Source organism: Spermophilus citellus (assembly GCF_964194105.1).
Source record: "Spermophilus citellus genome assembly, chromosome: 3".
NCBI lineage: Eukaryota > Metazoa > Chordata > Mammalia > Rodentia > Sciuridae > Spermophilus > Spermophilus citellus.
The window spans coordinates 212,103,425-212,124,697 of NC_138184.1; the positions used below are offsets into that span (position 1 = coordinate 212,103,425).

Below are 21,273 nucleotides of genomic sequence, written 5' to 3' on the forward strand. Positions count from 1 at the left end.
ATAAAAAACTTTAAAAATGTGAACACCCTAGGAAAGGGGTGAAAAAAATAAATCCAGAGAAGAGGCATGGAAAGTGACTTCTTATATCCTGTTGGCAACAATAGGGTATGATCCTAAGTATAATGGGTTGAGAATTGGGCATATTCAAAATTTGAAATCTGGTTTAATATATATTGCAAAAATTATATAAACTGATTTTCACTCTTAATTGCATTTTATTTTTAATAAAGCATTTGCGCTCCTAGTTGTGATCTATTAAGTTGGCACCTGTAGCCAACTTCATAAGCAATGAGATCTCTATAAAGTGATTTTATTCATATTGAGTACTTCATTTATTTCTTCTTCCTCTCTCTCTCTCTCTCTCTCTCTCTCTCTCTCTCTCTCTCTCTCTCTTTTTTTTTGTACCAGGGATTGAACTCAGGGGTGCTTAATGACTGAGTCACATCCCCATCCCTTTTTTAAAATATTTTATTTAGAGACAGGGTCTCACTAAATTGCTGCGACTGGCTTTGAACTCTCAATCCTTCTACCTCAGCCTCCGGAGCCACTTGGATTACAGGCATGTGCCACCATGCCCAACTTGTTTATTTCTTCTTGAGAATGAAAAGTTGGTCAAAGCTTGAGACAGTCTATGCTCAGTGGAGCAATGTGTGACGCTGTGGAGACTTGCTCTGTCTTGCTGGGATGCTGCTTATCAGTTAGGTCTGACCCTTTCTCTGACAAATTTACATCATCTGTTAAGTTGCTAAAAGTCAAAGTTAATTATTAAAGTCTGGGAATAAGTGAATTTTTAATCATAGAAAAACTGTTCATCTGCATCTCACTTGATTTGTATATCAAGTTGTTTTGATCACTTCTCAATTCTAGTGGATGAACTTTGTTCATTGCACTGTGTTTCTTAGGACGTCAGCATGATCTCTATTTCATGTTATTTTTTCCTTTTTACACAATTACCATTGAAGACTGGTTTTTTTTTTTTTTAAATTCCTGCTTAAAATGGTTCTCACATATAGCCGGGGGTGTTGAAAAGTTGGAATAAGCTCATTATATGTCAACTCGGGGCATCTCATGATTTAGGAAAAGGAGCAATGGTAATGATAGTAAAAATTACAGTCATAAAATTATCTAGACATATCTGCTGAGTACTTATACACCAGGCACTAGTCTAAGCACTTTACATATCTCATTTAATCCTTATTACAACCCTGTTATTATTGCTGTTTTGTAGATGAAGAAACTAGGGCACAGAAAAATTAAGTAATTTGCCCAAAGTTCTATATAGCAAAAAGCAGAACCAGGACTCAAGTAGAGAATGCTTTGCCTCCTGAGTCAATGTGCTTACCCTCTGCAAGATAACACAGTAAATGAAATGCCAATGCCTCCCCCCACCACCACTTTCAGAACTAGGTGTGGTGTAATGCCAGAGAACAGTGCTTTTTTCTAGAAATACAATGTGAGCCACAGAAATGAGTCACGAATATCATTTAAAATTCTCCAGTAGTCCCAATAAATGGAAAAAAGAAACAGGTGAAATCAACTTTAATGATATATTTTACTTAATATAGCCAAAATATGATATTTTTAGCACATAATCTACATATAAAATTATCAATGAGTTATTTTGCCTTCTGTCGTCTCATACTGAGTTTTGACATTGGGTATATGTTCTATGCTTAGATGACATCTCGGTTCACTCTGGCTGTAGTGCTAGTGCTAAGTAACTACATGTGGCTGGTGACTACCATATTGGGGAATGCAAGTCTGCAGACACCTCTCAAGCAATATATAGTTCTCTTCCATTTCAAGAGACTTTTCACATTACATTCAGAATAGTTTAAAGAAGAGCTATCCTCAAGCGAAGACAGGAGTTTATAATTTTCAAGTGTTAAAGAGATTCTATTAAAAAGAAAAGTGGCTACATGTCGCCAAAGGAGCTCCTTTGGTAACAACTGGGTCCTTGACAATAACAGGATTCCCTGGCTCCCCACTGGGTAGGTTGGGGAGCAACAGATGGTACTTTGAAACATTCATGGAGCCATCTGAAGAGTTCCTCAGAGACTTCTCCAGGACAACTGAGAATTCTATGTATCAGGGATGGAAAATTTATCATGTAAAAGAAACACAGCAGAGTTTCTGCTTCTCATCTGATGAATTTGGGGTTAGGAGCACAGTTTTGTTGGGAAGGACTTGCATCAAGATTGTTTCCTTGTTTGGCCGTTGAAACGTGGTAGCTCCTACCCAGCTTCATTTGAATTACTGTCCTTGACACATGTTTACTGTCTGCTGGTGACATGGGGACCTCTGTCACCATCCATGCTGCAGACCTTGTTAGATTTTAAACCATGTCTAGCAAGCATTTAAAACCTGGTCAAATCTGTTCACTCTATTAGGTAGCCCCTGACCTTTCTTCCAGCAATGGGATGTTTCTCTGGAGTGACTTAGAGAATGCTGGGGTACTTCCCTGAGTCTTAGTGTGGCCATTTCACATGGTTTATCCCAAATATTTTTTCTTCTGAGTCTTTGTAAAGATTAACAAGATAATTCTCATAAAGCAATGCAAGCAAGGAAAGAACTGTGATCCTAAGTAACAGTGGTACTCCTCCATGCTCTTAGTCTTTGTTGTTTGAGTGTCCTGGCCTGTCTCCCAGAGTGCTCAGGGAGACAGCTGAAGACCACACTTTTACCTTTTATTTTTGTGACACCTCAAACAGATTAGAAGTTCTTCATGGAAGATTTCTTGCTTCTTGTTGTTCAGAGATGCATACCATTTGTCTCAGGCAAGCAATGCTCAAATCTTCATTGGTTCCTGGCTCATGTTTCTGTTTATGTCTGTGGACAAAAGGAGTTTGGGGGATTGAAGACAGTCTGGCTCCTAAGTCAACTTGGTCTCTCCTGTGATTTACATTTGTTAGACCTGAGAAGAGAGGGGTTGGACTCCTTGGGGTCCTTGGGGCCTTCAGGGACTGACAACATTGCTGCAGTCACCTGAGCTGGGTATAGGAGATGCAGGCATGATCAGATCTGCTGCTAAATTCAGTTCCCATTCCACCTGGCCAAGGTACTCCTGCCACGGGATGCAAACAGGAAGGAGGCCTGCTTCGTATTCAGGAGGGTTGGCCAAGACTAGGTGACCTGAGCTTCCATATACCTTCCAAGACAATAGAAACTGTCCCGGTGTCTCTCTCTCCTGGTAGCTGTGGCATAAAGCCCTGAGAGGGACACACTTGGATTCCAATCCTGATGTGCTTCATCACTTTGGCAAATACTTTTTTGAGCTTTCAGATCAAGGCCAACCCCTTCCCTCTCTGCCCATGGCCCCATACCTAGTGCATACCTCATGGTGGTGAGTTTGGCTCCATGGAGTTGGAGTCAGCTTGCTGTAGCCAGCAGTTCAGGACTGAGGCCTGTTGTGGCCTTTTTGCATCACTGGACGTTGAGAGAGCATCCTAGGGGCAGCGTGTGGAGTGAGACGCTCTTGCAGAAGAGGGTGAGAATTCCAAGTTGCTGGCGTTTCCTTCCGATCTTCATACAAACCAAGCTCACTTCCACCTCAGGGGCTTTGCCTATCTGGCATCTCCACTAGGAGTTTTCCCCAAAATTTCAAAACCGTTTACATGTTTGTTTAATGTTGGCTTCTGTCAAGCCCTCAGAAACATTCTTTGACCACCTCAGGCCTCTCCAGCTCCCCGGCCCTATTTTCTCTGTGTCTCTACACTGTTTATTTCTCACCAGCACTTATTTCTGTCTGAGATTCTAGCGTATCATGTATTCTGTTGTTACATCTTGAAGAGTTTTTGTCTTTCCCACTATACTGTTAGCTTCATGAGCTCAGGGATTTATCTTGTTCACTTTGTGCCATGTCTGGTTCGTGGTTGGCACTGAAGAATATTTGTTGACTGAATGCAGGGCTCTCGGGAGCCCTCAAGAGTGCTCAGATTTGCCTCTCGCCTCGCAAGTGCTTGGTTGGCGTTTAAGGTGCGTGTGATGAGATTCTAGAGTGATTGTGGATAAAAAAAAAAAAGAGGCATTTCAAAAATCTGATTTAATAGTAAAGATATTTTACCGAATGGATATGATATATCAGGATTTACCAAGTCATTAACTCACTGAAGTTTGTTATGTCTGTAATTGGCTATTAAACATAATGTTGTCGTGTGTATTCCTTATGAGCATATTTTATTATGAGGATAGATTCTTGGAATTCCTGGGTATGGGCATTTAAAATACAATTGATGGGCTGGGGTTGTGGCTCAGTAGTACCATACTTGTCTGCATGTGTGAGGCTCTGAGTTCAATCCTCAGCACCACATAAAAATAAACAAACAAACATACAAACAAACAAATAAACAAATAAATAAATAAAGGTATTGTGTCCATCAACAACTAACTAAATAAAATATGATTGATATATTTTCTGAAGGTTCATACTAATTAAGACCCTCTGCTGTTTGAGCAACTAATACATTTCTGATGTTTAAAATAAATAAATAAATAAATAAAGTTACCAAATTATAGTGACCAAAAAAAAAAAAAAAATCAAGATCAATGTAAATCAATGTAATGTTTTGAGCAACTAATAAATTTCTGATGTTTAAAATAAATAAATAAAGTTACCAAATTATAGAGACAAAAAAAAAGACCTCTGCTATAGTATATTACTACATTTTTATCAACAAATGTCATTTTAAAAGTATGTCAGTCTGGTAGAGGAAAATGGTGTTTTGTATTCTGTTTGTTAGGAATGTCTTTGAGGTTAAATATTTTTGTGTGTTTGTTAACCTTTTGATTTCTGTTTTAGAAATTATCTTTTCATTCCCTTAATTACTAATTATTTTACGACAGTTTTTCTTTTGCTTTTCATTGTGCTTAAGGTGCTTTTGATATACATATCAAAATAATTTATGAAGGGGCTGGGGTTGTAGCTCAGTGACAGAGCATTCACCTCGAATGTGGGAGGCACATACATGGAGCCAAACTTATCACCATGAGGTATGCACTAGGTATGAGGCCATGGGCAGAGAGGAAGTGGTTGGCCTTGATTTGAAAACTCAAAAAAGTATTTGCCAAAGTGATGAAGCAGATCAGGATTGGATTCCAATACACAGTGATCCTACTAAGGGAGTGTTATGACTCAACAGATCTCTGGGTTCTATCCTCAGCATCACATTAAAAAAAAAAGGTATTGTGTCCATCTACAACTAAAAAATTTTTTAAAGATAATTTATGAAGTATAATCAATATATTCCTTTGCTTCCCTTTATTGCTTTTATAATTTTTGTGAAGTCTTTTTTCATTCTAAATCTGGTACACGTTCACCAAAGCTTTTTTGTCTGTTTTTCTTCAACTTTTAATCTATAGTTTATTTTGTGGTATAATTGAAACAAAAATTTAAATTTTCTCTTTTTCCCCAATATCTAATAGTAATATGATAACAACTATCATTTATTGAGTGCTCACTGTATGCCCAACATTATGCTCAATAATTCTCATTCATTAATACATTTAACTAGTACCTTTTCTGAATAATTTTCTCACTGATCTGTGGTCCACTTTTTAAAATATTCTATTCCATTGTTCCATCTGTTGACTTTTAATGCAGTAATGCATTTATCACCACCATCATCATCATCACCACCATCATCTAATTGATAGAGTCTGTAGTTTGAAAAACACTGCTTTTCTGCACAGATGGATGTATACATAGCAGTGGAAAAAATTTAATCATTGCACCTAATGGTCTCCTAAAGAGATATGTTTGTTTGTGTGTGTGTGTGTGTGTGTGTGTGTGTGTGTGTGTGAGAAAGAGAGAGAGGGAGAGAGAGAAAATAATATGTATATTAAGATATTTTTAAAGAAAAGGCTTTAATAGATCCCTTTAGTGCTGGATGATGGTGCTTGGAGAGCAGGACCAGGAAGGAAATGGCATAAAAAAGAAGTTGGTGTACTTCTGGATTGGGCAGTGGTCACCAAGGGTCAAGTAGGTTAGAGAAGGGGCTGGCAGGACATTCTTGCCAGCAGATAGCTCATAAGAGTCTAACCTCTCTGACAATTTTTACTTTCAGTCATTTGGGGTGCTGTTGTCCCGTCTACACTTCTGTAAAAGCTTGGTACAAGCATAGCCTTGGGTCTGTGGCCTTTTGGAGAAAAGATGGAGGGTGGTGGTGTCGGCTGCTGAGTGAGGCTGTGCAGGAGACAGGGACACATGCAGAATAATGGGTATCTGTGGCATTTGCTAATTTAGCAGAAGTGGAGACTTGAAGCCCAGGCTACCCCATGGTTGCTTCCTTCTTCCCAACCTCATCAGACCCTTGGAAGGACTAGGAAGAAAGTTGTATCCCTTGCATTTGACTCTCAAAGATTCACTGATCCCAGCTGACATTTTATTGGTGATATAATTTCATACAGTCCATGATCATTCTATTCATAGTGTTTGTAACATATCAAGATTTTTCTGGGGCTGGGACTATGACTAGGTGGCAGAGTGCTTGCTTAGCATGTGTGAGGCACTGGGTTCAACTCTCAGCACTACATAAAATAAATAAAACAAAGGTCCATCGACAGCTAAAAAAAAATTAAAATTAAAAAAAGATCTTTACTCTGCATTAAAAAATGACAAAATCATAGAATTTGGAGGGAAATGGATGGCATTAGAGCAGATTATGCTAAGTGAAGCTAGCCAATCCTTAAAAAACAAATGCCAAATGACTGCTTTGATATAAGGGGAGTAACCAAGGACAGGGTAGGGACGAAGAGCTTGAGAAGAAGATTAACATTAAACAGGGATGAGAGGTGGGAGGGAAAGGGAGTGAGAAGGGAAATCGCATGGAAATGGAAGGTGTTCCTCAGGGTTATACAAAATTACATATAAGAGGAAAGGAGGGGTAAGAGAAGAATAATACAAGTGGAAGAAATGATTTACAGTAGAGGGGGTAGAGAGAGAAAAGGGGAGGGGAGGGGAGGGGAAGGGAGGGGAAGGGGGATAGTAGAGAATAGGATAGACAGCAGAATACATCAGTCACTAGAATGGCAATATGTAAATGAATGGAAGTGTAACTGATGTGATACAGCAATCTGTATACGGGGTAAAAATGGGAGTTCATAACCCACTTGAATCAAACTGTGAAATATGATATATTAAGAACTATGTAATGTTTTGAACGACCAACAATAAAAAAAAAGATCTTTCCATGTCAATCAGTGAAGATATCATAATTGTCTAAAATGAATACATAGTGTTCCTGCTATGGGATTGTGTTATGACTCAATGACATAATGATATAATAATAGAGTTCTTGAGAAATTAGAAACTTTTTACTTTTACTAATAACATTAGACTGAATGTTCTTATATCTAATTTTGCCTGTCTGGTGATCTCCATCAGAAACCTCTTGAAGTAGGATAGCTCATTCATAGCTTAAACACATATGTAATACATCAGATTCCCCTTTAGAAAGAATATACTAATTTCTATTCTTACCAACAATGTCTACAGGTGCATGTAGCTAAGACTTGTTGGTGAGATGTGGTGAGTGCAGGAACACATTTCCTCTTAATGTTTGTTTTAGGTTCAAGGACAAGAATTCCATGCTAGAGGGGAATTATCCACCACTCAAAAGTTCTGTGGAGCAGTATGAACCAAGTTTATATTCTATCTTCTTGAATGACACAATATTAAAAAATTCATCTCTTTTTTTTCTTGTAGATGATCCATCCAATGATGGACTACCTAGTATCCTATGGAAAAGCATGTGTATAATAGCCTAACATTGCTCTAGCCAGATTGATGTGTGCAGGTTGTATATTGCAACTTTAGAGTTTGCCTTTCATATTACATTTTTGAAAATGGCACCCTTTGAACATGATGCATATGTTCATCTCCTAACTTAGCTTTGGGACTAATTTACATTTTAGTGCATTTTGTGGTTGCAGAACTCAGGGTTACTGAGACCCTGCTATTGGAAAGCTTTTGCAGCATGTGCAGAAATATTTTGGAAAAAATAGAAGTGAAAAAATGATTATTAAATTATTGAAAACTCCAATATCTATACCAATAAAGTTGTAATATGTCTAATTGTAGAAAATTTAAAGTATTTGTCTCTAGTGGAGGATTCAGGCCTGCTTCAACCCAAGTTGGTTAAATTAAGGATCTGCCAGGTAATCTTTTTTCCCTTTACTTTTTAAAGTTGTGAAACAACTTATTCAGAAACGTGTGAAAAATAAATGTACAGTCTATTAGCAAAAAAAAAAATTGAGGCAAATAGTGGATACTCATCAAGAAATATGTCATGCCTATTCAGTTTTTACCTTTCCTAAAATAATTCATATGGAGTAAGAGGGCTTAGCCAGTCACAAAGGAGCAGGGCTAGGGAGGGAGGTTGAGGGGCGGGAGGGCTCAGTAGGTGTGGGGACAGGTGGGGAGTCAGGTCAGCCTTGTGTGAAGTTTTTGTACTGTTGCTTTTGTACTCTTTTATTTCCATTTAAAATAAACATGGATAAGAGAAGGAAGCCAACTGTTCTCTAACTTGAGAAAAAGAAGAAAAGGTGGTTGTGTGTTCACATTTATTGAAGAGGTAATTCCCATGTCTATGTAGTTTTGTGGAATTCTTGTTAAAAAGCTGGATATTCAAACAGGGCAATATTAAAAAATAAATTTAAGAATCCAAACTGGACTCCATTATATTGTTTTTCCTATTGCCTTTGTGCATTGTCTATTAATATTTTTGCTTTGATTAAACAGATTGCTGAGCTGAATGAAATAGAATACATTGAAAATCTTCCTATTCTCCGAATTCTCAATCTTCTAAGAAATCCAATTCAGGTGAGAGCTCATTTATATGAGGGGAGGAGGTGGAGGAGGACCTTAAAATTTTTCCTCTTCAGGAAGTACTTCTGATAAAGAACATCGGGAATGTGAATACACTTTATCTTTCTTCTCTTTTAGAAAAAAATTAGTCGGGATAAGTAACGTGGCACCTAAAATGACCTGCTTTTCTAGAAATTAGATTTTTGTGACTAAAAGCTGTCTGCACAGCAACACTATCAGTAAAAGTCAAGTCCAGAACTGAATGTCATTCACTTGCCTTGCAGGGTCATTTGTGGCCCTAGGGTGGCACTAGGATTGTAGAACAAGTGACACTGGAGAGCAGTGTTCTTTCACATCAGAGAACACAAGACCCCGGAAGTATAAACAGAACATGGTTCCTATTTTGTAAAAGAGTTGGAGAAACTGTAAGATTAAATACCTGAAGTGATTTGCTTGGATATAGCCATGAACTTGGTGTGGTTATAAGAATCATTATAAAACTATATGTATATATGTATGGAGTTATCTCCTAGGATTTCTTAACCTCTGAGATGCAAAGCTCAGGTTTTGGGGTTTCTTTTTTTTCTCCATTGATAGATCCATTCTCCTGGCCTCCCTCCTTCCCTCCTGTCCACCTGTCCTTCATCCAGTTTTATACCTCATCCTTCACGTTAGCTTCCACAGACTCTTGCCTGTGTGCGTCCCCAGGTGCCTTTCTTCTTTATGTAGTAGATGAATATGCCTGGGCAAGTGAACTGCAAAATAGAAAAATAAATAAGGAAGATTTAAAAGTAAAAGCAGCCCTTTTTGAGGGACTAGTGAGAGAGAGTTTAAAAGCATCTCTGGGAAAGTGAGGAGTGGGACTTCAAGTGGCCGGTATGTCCCAGTTGCAGATCCTTAAACTGCATTTACACATGTCCATAAAGAAACACCACATGTCCTGGTGAGAATGCTGGGTGCACACCCTCTCCACAACGTTCACACGTGGTATCCATCAAAGAAAGCTTAACATTTCTAATTGACATATGTACTTATTTATGGGATATGGTGTGATATTCAGTACATGTATACAACGAGTAATGATTCAATCAGGGTAATTAGCATTTTCATCTCCTCATTCCTTTGTGTTGGGAAGCTCAGTAAAAGATACCTTTGTATATTTAGTCACGTGAATTCTCTTCTATAAAAGGTACCATCCACTATTATCTTGCCTTTCAAATCGATGTAGCTTCTTTATACAAAAGACAAAATGACATTTTAAAAAGCAGATAATCCTAATAGAACAGATGGTAGGGGGTAATAAAGAATTTGTTTTATAAGTGAATATTAAATTATTATTGTTACAAGAAATTAATAACAAATGATACAAATCAATACAAAAATGCAAATAGGCAATAAAATAATGATAAATAGCAAAATTTAATTCTTTGCAGTAATGAAACTCATTGCCATTGGAAAACAAGGTTTGAGCTATTGGCCTTGGAATCTTAGATGAGTTGTTTTCCCTCTCTGAGGCTTAGTTGTTTTTTTCTTTAGAAATGAGGATAATCCTACCTACCCTGCTTATCTCACATGGAGATTAATAAGATCTGCACATTTGAAGAGCTTTAAAAATGACAAGGCGCAGCCTGCATCTGATTGTTAATACCTGGGGCCTGGGGAGTCTTAGGAGGGGGTCTGGGATGGTAGGGGTGGCAGGCCAAAGGCCTGAGCTCATGAGAAGACTGTGGTGCTTGCCGACTTGGGGAAAGGAAAGCAATTGAATGGTCCTCTTGATATTTTACATAGGAAAACCCCGATTACTGGTTATTTGTAATATTTATGCTACTGCGACTCACAGAATTAGATCAGAAGAAGATTAAAGTAGAAGAAAAGGTAGGTAAATCATTATCGTTTCATGTGTTTATGGGTTAATGTGTTCAAAAGCTTTCACTGTCTGCTGTAGGACCAGTATAATCAATCTTTGAGATGCAGACTAATATGTAAATTAATTCTTTACTTAGGGACTGTTTTCTTGTCCCAGGATCTATCAGTCAAGCCCTCTGCAGAGCTTGGCATCATCAAATGCAGGCTTCCGTTGGTCGGGTGGAAAGCTTAACTATGAGAAGCAGAAAAAACACTCTTCTTATCTAGGCCACATTGTGGCAGATTAGCAGTTTGAAAACTATCCTGTTCAGAGAGGATACCATCCTATCTGGGTTACTTTAAAAATTAATTTAATAATAAAATGGACTATAATGTCATCCTACTATATAATCAAAAGGTATTCAAATAAATAGTTTCTCTGATATTTTTAATCCTTTAATTCTGCTCTTTAAAAGAGTGATTTATCTGGTCATACAATTCCAGAGCAGCCAGTCTTGAATGCTAACACCTGCCTCCCTCCTTACCATCGCCAGAGTAGAGATCTCTACTAGTGAGGCCTTTCCCACATTGGATGTGAATTTGAGACAGGACTGAAGACAGGTGTAAATGGGTGGAGAGGCACGTATTCCATCTCATATGTGCCTTTCTGTAATCTTGGCTAAAAATAGTTACAGATAGTTTCTCATGCTGAAAGGCACTTAGTAGATTTCTCTTTTCCTTTAATATTTTGCAAAAGGAATAAAATTTAAAACCATTATTAAATAAAAGTATGGCAGACGAGACTGTTTGGAAGTTGGTAAAGATGAGATAGGGAGCAGCTCATTAGGAAGAAAAGACCATATTTTCCAATGGAGAAAGTTCTACTAAAGGAGGAAGTTTGGGTAGAACGTGAGAGTGTGAAATAATTCTGGGTGACATGGCATTAGAAAAAAATTCCCCAGCATCTACTGCTGTAATCTAGAACTACAAATTTTATTATTCTTCTTGTACTAAAAATTGCAATCTTTGCCATAGTAAAAGCAAGCATAGACTTCAGAGGTCTTGCTTTTTTTTCTTTTTCCTTCTGCCCCTCCCAAACCCAGGGATATAAAAAGTACGAGATCAAAGGATTCTACTTAACATTTTAAAATAATTATCATTATTTAGATTTTAGGAACGTAAGAGTTGACATGAAAACTAATCACGGGCATGGGTTAGATTAGTTTGCATACCTGGTTGCATGTCTAGAATAATTCATTAAAGAAACTCTAAGCCCTGTCTTCATTTTAGAAACCAAACATTTTCCCTTTTACTTCTCTAATTCTGGAAAAGGTTTCAGCAGTGAATAAATATGACCCTCCCCCTGAAGTGGTCGCAGCCCAAGATCACCTGACTCACGTTGTCAACAGCGTCCTGCAGCCACAGAGGATCTTTGACAGGTATTTATGTGGACTCTCCACGGTAGAACTCAGGATGGGCAAGCAGATGACAAGCTCATCATTTTCCCCAGCCCTCTATTTTGTGACCGGTTCATTTCCTAGACATGTGACTTTCTCTGAGGGAAGGGGCAAGTGTTTTTTGATAGACCGTACTGTCTCAGTTATGGCCTGCTGCTCTCAAGCAGGGGGACCCACTGGTTCATCTTTACTCTTTCATCAGACCCCTTGTATGTCGGCTAGCCTGAGCCATATGACACTGAAATAAAAAAATAAAAAAGGGTTGTCAATTCTTCTGCCTTAGGATCAGAACCCAGTCCCCAGTCTCATTAACGGAAAATTGTGATCATTTATATCCATTGTAAATCTTTCCTTTGCTGTGAATTAATACTAAATACTCCTGCCACAGAGCCTTCTGTGAATTCAGATTATTAGGGAGTCCCTAGAAGGAAGCGCAGCTAGCCTAAGGGAGACCTGAAATATCTTTACTGAGCTGCAATCTACCCAGCTTGGTTGGGTGCATGAATAGAGTCTCTCACCTCTAAATTCCAAGACAGATTTACCACGGTTTCTCCATTTCTTTTTAAACAATCTGTTGGAGCAGATGGCCATTTATGCTGTAAGTATAATGCAGAAATTCTATCAATACCCAAAGGCATTTTAAAAATACTTGTAAAACTCTTGGGTATAAATGGCCTTTCTTGTGATATTTGCTTCTGTATTTCACATGGCTGGTTTCCCACAGAGAGCGAAATGTTTTATTTTGCAACCCAGGACATGATTTTTACGTGGAATTTAATAATGTGGACATTGACAGTTTCTGTGTGTATGGGAGCCCTCTAGGTGAAATGATCTATCGTTATTTGTACACATCTGGAAAAGCACATTTGATTTAAAAGGTGGGCATTTATGTCCTCATTGTATTTTTTTTCCAGTTTATAATATTGCTACTTATTTCATGCTTTAGGGGACATTTATATAAAAACATGTATCAAAAATTTGCAGCATGTTTGATAAACATGTATTTCTTGATCATTTCTGACTGTCAGGAAAATAAGAGCCAAGGCCCAGCAGGTCGGATGTCCAGGATGGAGCAGTGTGTTCCTGGTGCTAGCTCAGCAGCTGGTGTACTGGCCCGCCTTTGCCCTTTCCGCTGGGCGCCAGCACCAGAAGTCAGGCCTAGGAGGGGAGCCCTGACTCTTGGCCCTGGGAAATGAATGTTGCATTATCGGAGAATCCTTGTCCCCCTCTCCTGGCATGACCAGGGAGAGGATACCGTATTCAAATGACATGGCCAAACCTTGACTCTGGCCTGGTAGTCATTGGTAGCTTTCTTATTTGAAATGACAAACTTCCCCAGTCTTGTGCATGTCTTGTCCCAAATATGGAATTAGTCATTTTTCCATGAAGCCCCAGTGTTGGTGAGAAATGGTTCTTCTCTGTCCTAAAATGGTGCTAGAGATACTCATAGCTTCTGGGTTGGTCATTGTTTCTAGGCTTTTTAGTGGAAAGAACTGGAAACAGCCTTTTTTCCATTCATCCATCCATCTTTATCTGCACGTGTCCATCTACATCCATTCAATCCAACTGTGTCTCTCTATGGATGGCTCTATCTGTATGTACCTCTAGGTCCATGGGTTAAGTAACTTGTCAATTCGAGCGATACTTAAAATTAAATTTCAAGACTACAGTTAAGCTTTCATTTCTTCTCCTTTCCATTACATCTGCATTTACTTTTCTCCCCCACCCATAATCCTGATTCTCAAGGACAGAGAGGAGCACAGAATGACAAAATCTCGTAATTACTCATTTTTAAAATTTTTTTTTTTACTTTTTTTTTTTAAGTATTTATTATTTAGTAATCGGCGGGTACAGCATCTTTGTATGTGGTGCTGAGGATCGAACCCGGGCCGCACGCATGCCAGGCGAGCGTGCTACCGCTAGAGCCACATCCCTAGCCCCTAAAATTTTAAAATGCTATGGCCAATGAGTCCTGAAAGACATTGAAAGCATTTTTTTTTTTTTTTTTGCCTATGCTGCACCCATTTAACTTTGCCCCATTTTTTCTTGTGGTAAAATATCTATAGCATAAAATTCCTACTTTAACCATTTTTGTGTGTGTGTGTGTGTGTGTGTGTGTGTGTGTGTGTGTGTGTGGTTGGTGCTGAGGATTAAACCCAGGGCCTTGTGCATGCAAGGCAAGCACTCTCCCATCTGAGATAGATTCCCAGCTACATGAACCATTTTTAAGCAGACAGTTCAGGGACCTAAATACTCACCATGTTGTACAACCTTCACTCCCATCTATTCTCAAAATATTTTCATCACCCCAAACAGAAACTCTATACCCACTGAGCAGTAACTCCCCATTCTCCCCTTCTCCAGTCCCTAGAAATCGCTTATTTTCTTTCTGTCTCCATGAACTTGCCTACTCTATATATTTCCTAGAAGTATCAACAACCCCATTTTTAAAGCAGCATACTGCATATTTCTGGTTAGAACATACAGTTGCCACATACAGTACTTTCTCCTTCTTTGTTCTCATTTATTCGCTTTTAGTCTTAGTTCTCATTAGTCTTGAGCAACTACATATTTATTGCTCACTACCAGTCCTTTTACTGGTGTCTCTTGAGTCATTTGGGTTGTATGAGGCTTGTTTTCTAGTAGATTCCTTAGGAAGGACTGTGGGATCATTGTCCTTTGTTCTGGCATGTTGGTAACAGTTGTGCCCTTCACACTTGAAGGTCATTTCTGCTAAATATAAAATTGGTTGCTCACAGTTTTTCCCTTGAATACATGGAAGATGTTACTCCACTTCGTTTTGGCATAAAACATTGCTGTCCAAATCTACTCTTTTCCTTTATAAGTCATGTGCTCTCTTTTTCTAGTTTAACCATGTTTTCCCTTTTTCTTTAAAGCCCAGTAATTTTACTCTATTGTATCTCAGTACTGGTCATTCTGGCTATTTATAGGTATAAAGTGTGTAGTTATCTGTTTTGTTTTGTAATGTCAGGAAAATTTTCTTGAATTCAAAGTCTTTACTATGTTTCCTATTCCTTTGTTTTCGTTGCTTCTTCAGGAAGATCTTCTTTGTCTATTTTCAGCATTTGTCAATCCCTCTCAAATACATTTTTTCTCTTTAGACACTTTTCTAAAAGAAATGTATTTTGAGGTAATTATATATTCACATGTAATTATAAGAAACAATAGCAAGAAATTTTGTATACATTTCCCCCAATTGTGATGTCTCACATAGCTTTGGTAGGGCATCAAACCCAGGAAATTGGCCCGGAAATTGGATTTCAGCAGCTGGGCCTGTCCTCATGTGTGTCTTAACTATTTAGTTTGATGCAATTTTATCACCTGTGGATTCATCTGAGCACCACTGCAGCAAGTACAGAGCAGTTTCATCATAAGGACTTCCACAGCCACAGTACCTCCCTCGCTCTCCCCTAGCAATCACTAATCTTTCCCTATCTCTGTAATGTCACTTCAAGAATGTTTTGCCAGTGCAGTCATACAGCATAACTTTCAGGGATCCCCCCCCTCAGAACAGTGCCTTAGAAATTCATCCAAGTTGTTGTATGTATCAATAATTCCTCTTTTTTAGTGCTGAGTAGTGTTCCACAGTACAGATGTATCACACAGTTTACCTGTTGGAGGAAATGTGGACTGATTCCGGCTTCTGGCCACTACTAATAAAGTCGCTGTGTACATAATGATCAGCCTTTTGCACGTGTGCGACAGCTGCAGCCTGGTGGCTGTGGGGTTCCCTGTCCTCAGATCTGCCCAGCTGTGCCCATTACTTCCTCCTCCCTCCTGCACAGACTCCAGCACGCTGCAGCTTTTGTGGGTGTGTGTTTGTTTTGTTACACGGGTTTTCCATGAGCCTTTGCTCTTACACTTGTCTGTATGTGGCCATTCAAAGAGATTAGAACAGGATGCTGCTTCATCGTCTTCACAGAATTTTTGTTGAACCCATACTTCAGTTGTGTATTTCAAACATTTTATTTTGTTCTGTACTTCTACGATTTGTTTCATGAGTCCAAACTGCTGTGCATGTCACAGGAGATTTCATTGATAAATTCGGCCTTTAGTCCCGTCTTCATGTCCAGAAGCCAAACCTAGAGTCATTTATCAACTCTTCTTTCCTTTGAGCGAGTTTATTAACCTTTCTGCACTTCAGTTTCTTCGTGTGTTAGAGGGGAATGATGATAGTAACATCTTCCTTAGCTTCTTGTGATGATCGAATGAGGTGCTATGCTAGAATCACCTCCTAGAAACTCCTAGAATAGTCCCCAGCACAGAGACATTGCTCAGGTAAATTTCTGTCATTTCTATAAAGTCTGCTTTGCCTACCTGTGTTACAACTCAGTCTCAGAGGGCAGTCATTTCTTTCATTGACAAGTTCTGGAGGGAATATCTGAGCAATTAATAACTACTGTATCTTACCATATTTTTCCTTTAAAAAAGCTTAGTAAATTTACATAAATTTGTATTTTACCTAGTTAATAATCTATGCTTTGGATATTATTTTTGACATAATCAACTTGTTTCAGGACCATCCTTCTGTTTATGTTTATAGTGTCTATGTATATAAGTGCTCATTATTGTAATGGTGACATGGGGGCTTTTCCTAATGGAAGTAGTTAATATGCTGCAACTCTGGTAGGAGTAGGACAGTAATTCGCTCTGGTCTTGTGTCGCAGCACTCTTCCCAGTCTGGACGCTCCTTATCCCATGTTGATACTTGCTGGTCCTCAAGCTTGCGGGAAACGAGAACTTGCTCACCGCCTCTGCAGACAGTTTAGTACTTACTTCAGATATGGGTAAGTGTGTTTATTGGCTTATAAGACTTGGAAATTCTTCCAAGTTGATGCAAGTATCAGTCGTTCCTTTCTACTCAGATCTCAGATATGGCTGATTTGGGCTATTAATTTTAAGCACCTTCATAAAAGTACATAATCAACTTTTTCATGTTATATTTACAGCAAAGCTAGAAGTGGTAAGTAAACTCAATGTTCCACAGACATGAACTCTTGGGAAGGACAGAGTACCCTGAGAGTGTAAGTTTTTGAAAGTAAGTTTTTTTAATAAAATTGAATCAGTGTTGTTAGCTGATCTTGGAAAGACTAGGAATCTTGATTCTTATGCCATGCTAGTAGACGTGGTCGAGATGATTGTTAAAGCATATTTCCTAGTTATGGAACTTAACAAGTAGCAAGAAGATTTGGTCTTTTGTGAAACAGACAGTAAGCACATAGCAGTGACCACTCCCTGAAGCAATCAATCAGTGGTACATCCAGGCCATTAGATGCCTCTTCCATAAAAGGTCCACTGGCTTTTTTGCCATTTATTGTACTGTAGTATACGTGTACTTTTAAAATTTTAATCCTCCAGATGTTTAACTTGATTCAGTGCCAGCCCAAATCACTCTCCAGAGCTTGAGAGTGCTCTTCTTTGTAACTGATCAGGATGGCGCTTGGAGGCAGGCTCCTCCCGTTGCCTTGAGGTGCAGCTGTGAATCACAGTGTTGGGTGGGCTGTGCTCCAGGGGCCAGCGGCCCCAGCTTGCTCGCTTGGGACATGTGCTGGCAGCACGTGAGCTTGGTCTTCCTCTTCTGGGGCACCTTTCAGTAGCAACAAGTACAGAAAAGAGGCAGCAAAAACATCTCCTGTCCTTCCCTTTAGGTTAGCCCTCGATAGACTCTCTTCTGGAGCAAATATTTGGTGACTGATTCCCTAATGGCCCAGTTAAAATCGAGGATATATCTTGAAAAACTAGAACCATCCAAGAAAACCATCCAGCTGGATTTACGATGTTTTAGAGGTTCCTGTGAATGCGATTTAGAATTGCTGCTGTGGTCTCTTCAGCAGTTTTCCTATTTATTTTTTATTATAGTAAAGAAATTACTTTTAGATTAGTGGTGTGTGTTGATGAGCTGAGGATGTGACTACAAAGATATATAGGACAGCAAGAAAAAATAAATGCAAACTTATGCTCTTACAAAAAAATTCCTTCCCCTTAAGCTACACAAGTTCAAATAATGTAAATACTATTTTAAACAGGTCAACTTATTTAAATATTTTAAATTGCAATCTGCATCTCAACAACTTTAAGATATACATACTACAGAATGATTTGATTAATATATTTTAATATTCTAAAGTAACAAAATAAATTAAAAGCTAATATTAGAATTAAAAGCATAAAGTGTCATTATGAAGGTACTGAACCTGTCCTAAAAGATAAGTTGAACACAGTGAATGCGAAGTCAAACTGGGACAAAGGGCATATGCTGGACTGTTGTGCTAATGTGTAAGTTTGGAACCTTTTAGCAAACCAAAGCGACCTAGGGAGCCAGGCTTTCTCTGGTTCCTTTCACGTCTCTATACCAATTGTGTTGCCCAGAGCTTTGCATTTGTGATGTGCTGTTGCTGAAGCATGCTGGGTCCCTGTGTGCCTGGAGTGTTTGTTGACTACCATCAAGACTCTGGTCCTGTCACCCCCACATTCTTAGCTGGCTTGGCACTCCCAATTACTCATTTTCCCCAAATCTTGTATTTCCCTTGTTAGAATGCTTATCCTCCACATTTCAATTGATTTATTTAATGTTTGTTTTCTCTGCTTGTCTGCAAGCCCAATGTGGGTAGGGGCCATGTCAGCTTTGTTCACTGCTGAGTTCTCAGTGCTCAGCATATGGCCTGGCACTGTGTGTTAAATGACTGGGCGATACTTATCTGGCAGGGGAGATACCTTGATCACGAAGGTGGTTTTCCCAGGGTGAGGCTTATCCATTGCACTCTGGATGTGCTGACCCCTGTGATTTCCCCAAATGCGGGAACCTCTACTGCACAATTTGTGGTAGTGGGGGACTGCATTCACACTCTCGAACAAAAGAAAAAAAAGAAATGACTGGGTGAGTGAATGGAAGGCTTGATTCATAGTAATGTACCGAATATTTAGTGGAAATGACTATGATAAAAAGCATAGATGATTTCCTAATAGATATGGGGAAATGGATGAGTTCATTCAATCAGTAGGTATTTTTTGAGTTTCTCCCATGTGATAGCCCCTGAAGATGTAGTGTTAACCAGACTGAGGAGGTCCATGTCTCCAGGAAATTTGTAGTCTGGTGGGGAACTCAGATAATTGGTATGATATAAAATTTGTGTGGCAGCACAAGATGGCAAAACAAAATTCTAAAATAAATTTCATGTCCTGTGTTGCTGCCACTGTGATTGTTCTCCTCTCAATGGAATTAGTGGTGAGTGGAGAGACTCCTGACTGCCCCCACCAACTCACTCACTCGCCTCCCTCGCAGGCTCATTGTCATCCTCCTGGAGGCAGAGACCAGGGCTTGTTCAGTGGCAAATCATCCTAAGAATTTCATCAATGCCCAGATCAAAGACCACGTTATTGGATAAAAGAGGATATTATATGGCTAGCCATTTCCTCCATTGAGAAAGTAAGATAGCTCCACTATTATACACAGCAACTTTCTAATTAAAAGGAGATAAAACCAAAGCACATCTTCAGGGGCAAGTCCTTTCTCTTGTTTAGATTTTCTTTTCTTTTATTCTTTATCCAACATAAGTTTTATTGGTTTTTAATTAAACGAAAGCAGGCATGAATACAGTCTCTCTGTGAAACATGAAAGCATTTGCAAAGGCACTTTCCCTGCCATTTGGCTTGAATCTTTTCTCTCCCTGTTATGTATTCCATTTTCTCCTGTATTTTACTTTCTTTTCAAATCACATTCACTCAAGATCAAGGTGTTCAGCAAAGTTTTCACAAGCTAAGTTGCATGTCCAGATAAACAAATAAAAAACAATTCAGTCCTATAACAAACGGTGTGGATGAAGAGTCTGCTCTAGTCTTAGGTTTTGATGTTTGATTTTACTATTTGTTCTTGGTTTTAGAAATAAGTTGGATGTCTTTTCTTTACCTGTTTTAGTTATAGGTGGCCTGGAGATATTCGTTGGTTGCCTTCAAAGTCTGTCTATTTATTTCTGAGTCTGTATTGCCACACAAATCAGTGACTTCCTGAAAGAGTGCCAAATAATGAGGGTACCACAGAACAACACCAGCAAGCCTGTTTATCTTCCAGATTTAAGACCACTTTAGTGATCTGAATAGTCTGGGAAGAAAAACTTTATTCTCCTTTACATCTCTATTTTATAGCAATCTCCATTATAACCTTCTCATGGTGTTGACTACTAAATCTATTTTATTTTTACCATTATAATAAAGTAAAAAACCATAGCTCTTTCATTGCATGAGATGGTCTGAGGTATAGCAACGTAGATGTGGTTTCTAATCTAATGTGTCCATTTCTACAAATATAGCAAACTTGTAAAATGGCTCATTTATTCATTCGCTCCGTATTTGTTGAGCGCCATCCATGTGTCATGTGTTGGTGATAAAGCTGAAACGAACAGACATGAGTCTTGTCCTCCTGGCAGTTTCCGTTCAGTCTAATATGGGGTTTAAATGGGAAATTCTCTTGCAGGATGGTTTGATGGGTACTATTCTGAGGAAGTAAAGAGCCTCTAATAGAAGTGGAAGAGAGAGTGGGTGCTGGGCTGGCGTTGAGCTGCACCGCTGAGAACAGCAGGCGTGGTGCATTAACTGAGAGTACAGGTTGTGGCATGGCTAAGCCTGAGCTGTGAAGGACAGTCACAGAAGACAAGACGAGACAGACTGATGGAGGGGAGGTCTGATCACAAAAGGTTTCTAAACAGTTCCCAGTTGTGTTTTGGAAAGCATACCCTGTGGGCAAGTTTGGGACAGGGCTCAGGAAAGGAAGGCTGGACACAAGAAGACCAGCTAGAATATAGTGACAAAAGACAATGGCAGGAGTTCTAAGGTGGTGAGCAGCTACTGGAACATGGCAGAGTCGTGGCTTTTGTGGAATCTGACCCTCAGACACAGTGTGTGCTGGAATCCCTGCGCTCATGATCCCTAGAGTGTGTCCCACATTCGATGACGAATATTTGCATTGGATGTGAAGACCAGCGTAACTTACCTACCTGATGGATTTGGCTGGACACCTGGGCATTTGAGGGCGTACATTGGAAGTGCCCATTCACCAGCTCTACACAGCGTGTTTTAATGTGCTTGAATTCAGATGTGCTCCCAGCCAAGCCTCTGCCTAAACACTGGTAGCAGCAAGAAGTCATTATTTCC

The 21,273-nt window shown here is 39.1% G+C and overlaps 1 protein-coding gene across 1 annotated transcript in view; it reads left to right on the plus strand.

Annotated features, from left to right (window-relative positions):
* LRGUK (leucine rich repeats and guanylate kinase domain containing) overlaps positions 1 to 21,273 on the plus strand; it is a gene marked incomplete at both ends in the record, with an annotated part of 103,416 nt that overhangs the window by 30,352 nt on the left and 51,791 nt on the right. The window contains 4 exons of the mRNA XM_081283316.1: positions 8,738 to 8,818; positions 10,592 to 10,678; positions 11,981 to 12,087; positions 16,794 to 16,913. Of these exons, the coding sequence (XP_081139442.1) occupies positions 8,738 to 8,818; positions 10,592 to 10,678; positions 11,981 to 12,087; positions 16,794 to 16,913 (395 nt within the window). The remainder of the gene's footprint in view (positions 1 to 8,737; positions 8,819 to 10,591; positions 10,679 to 11,980; positions 12,088 to 16,793; positions 16,914 to 21,273) is intronic.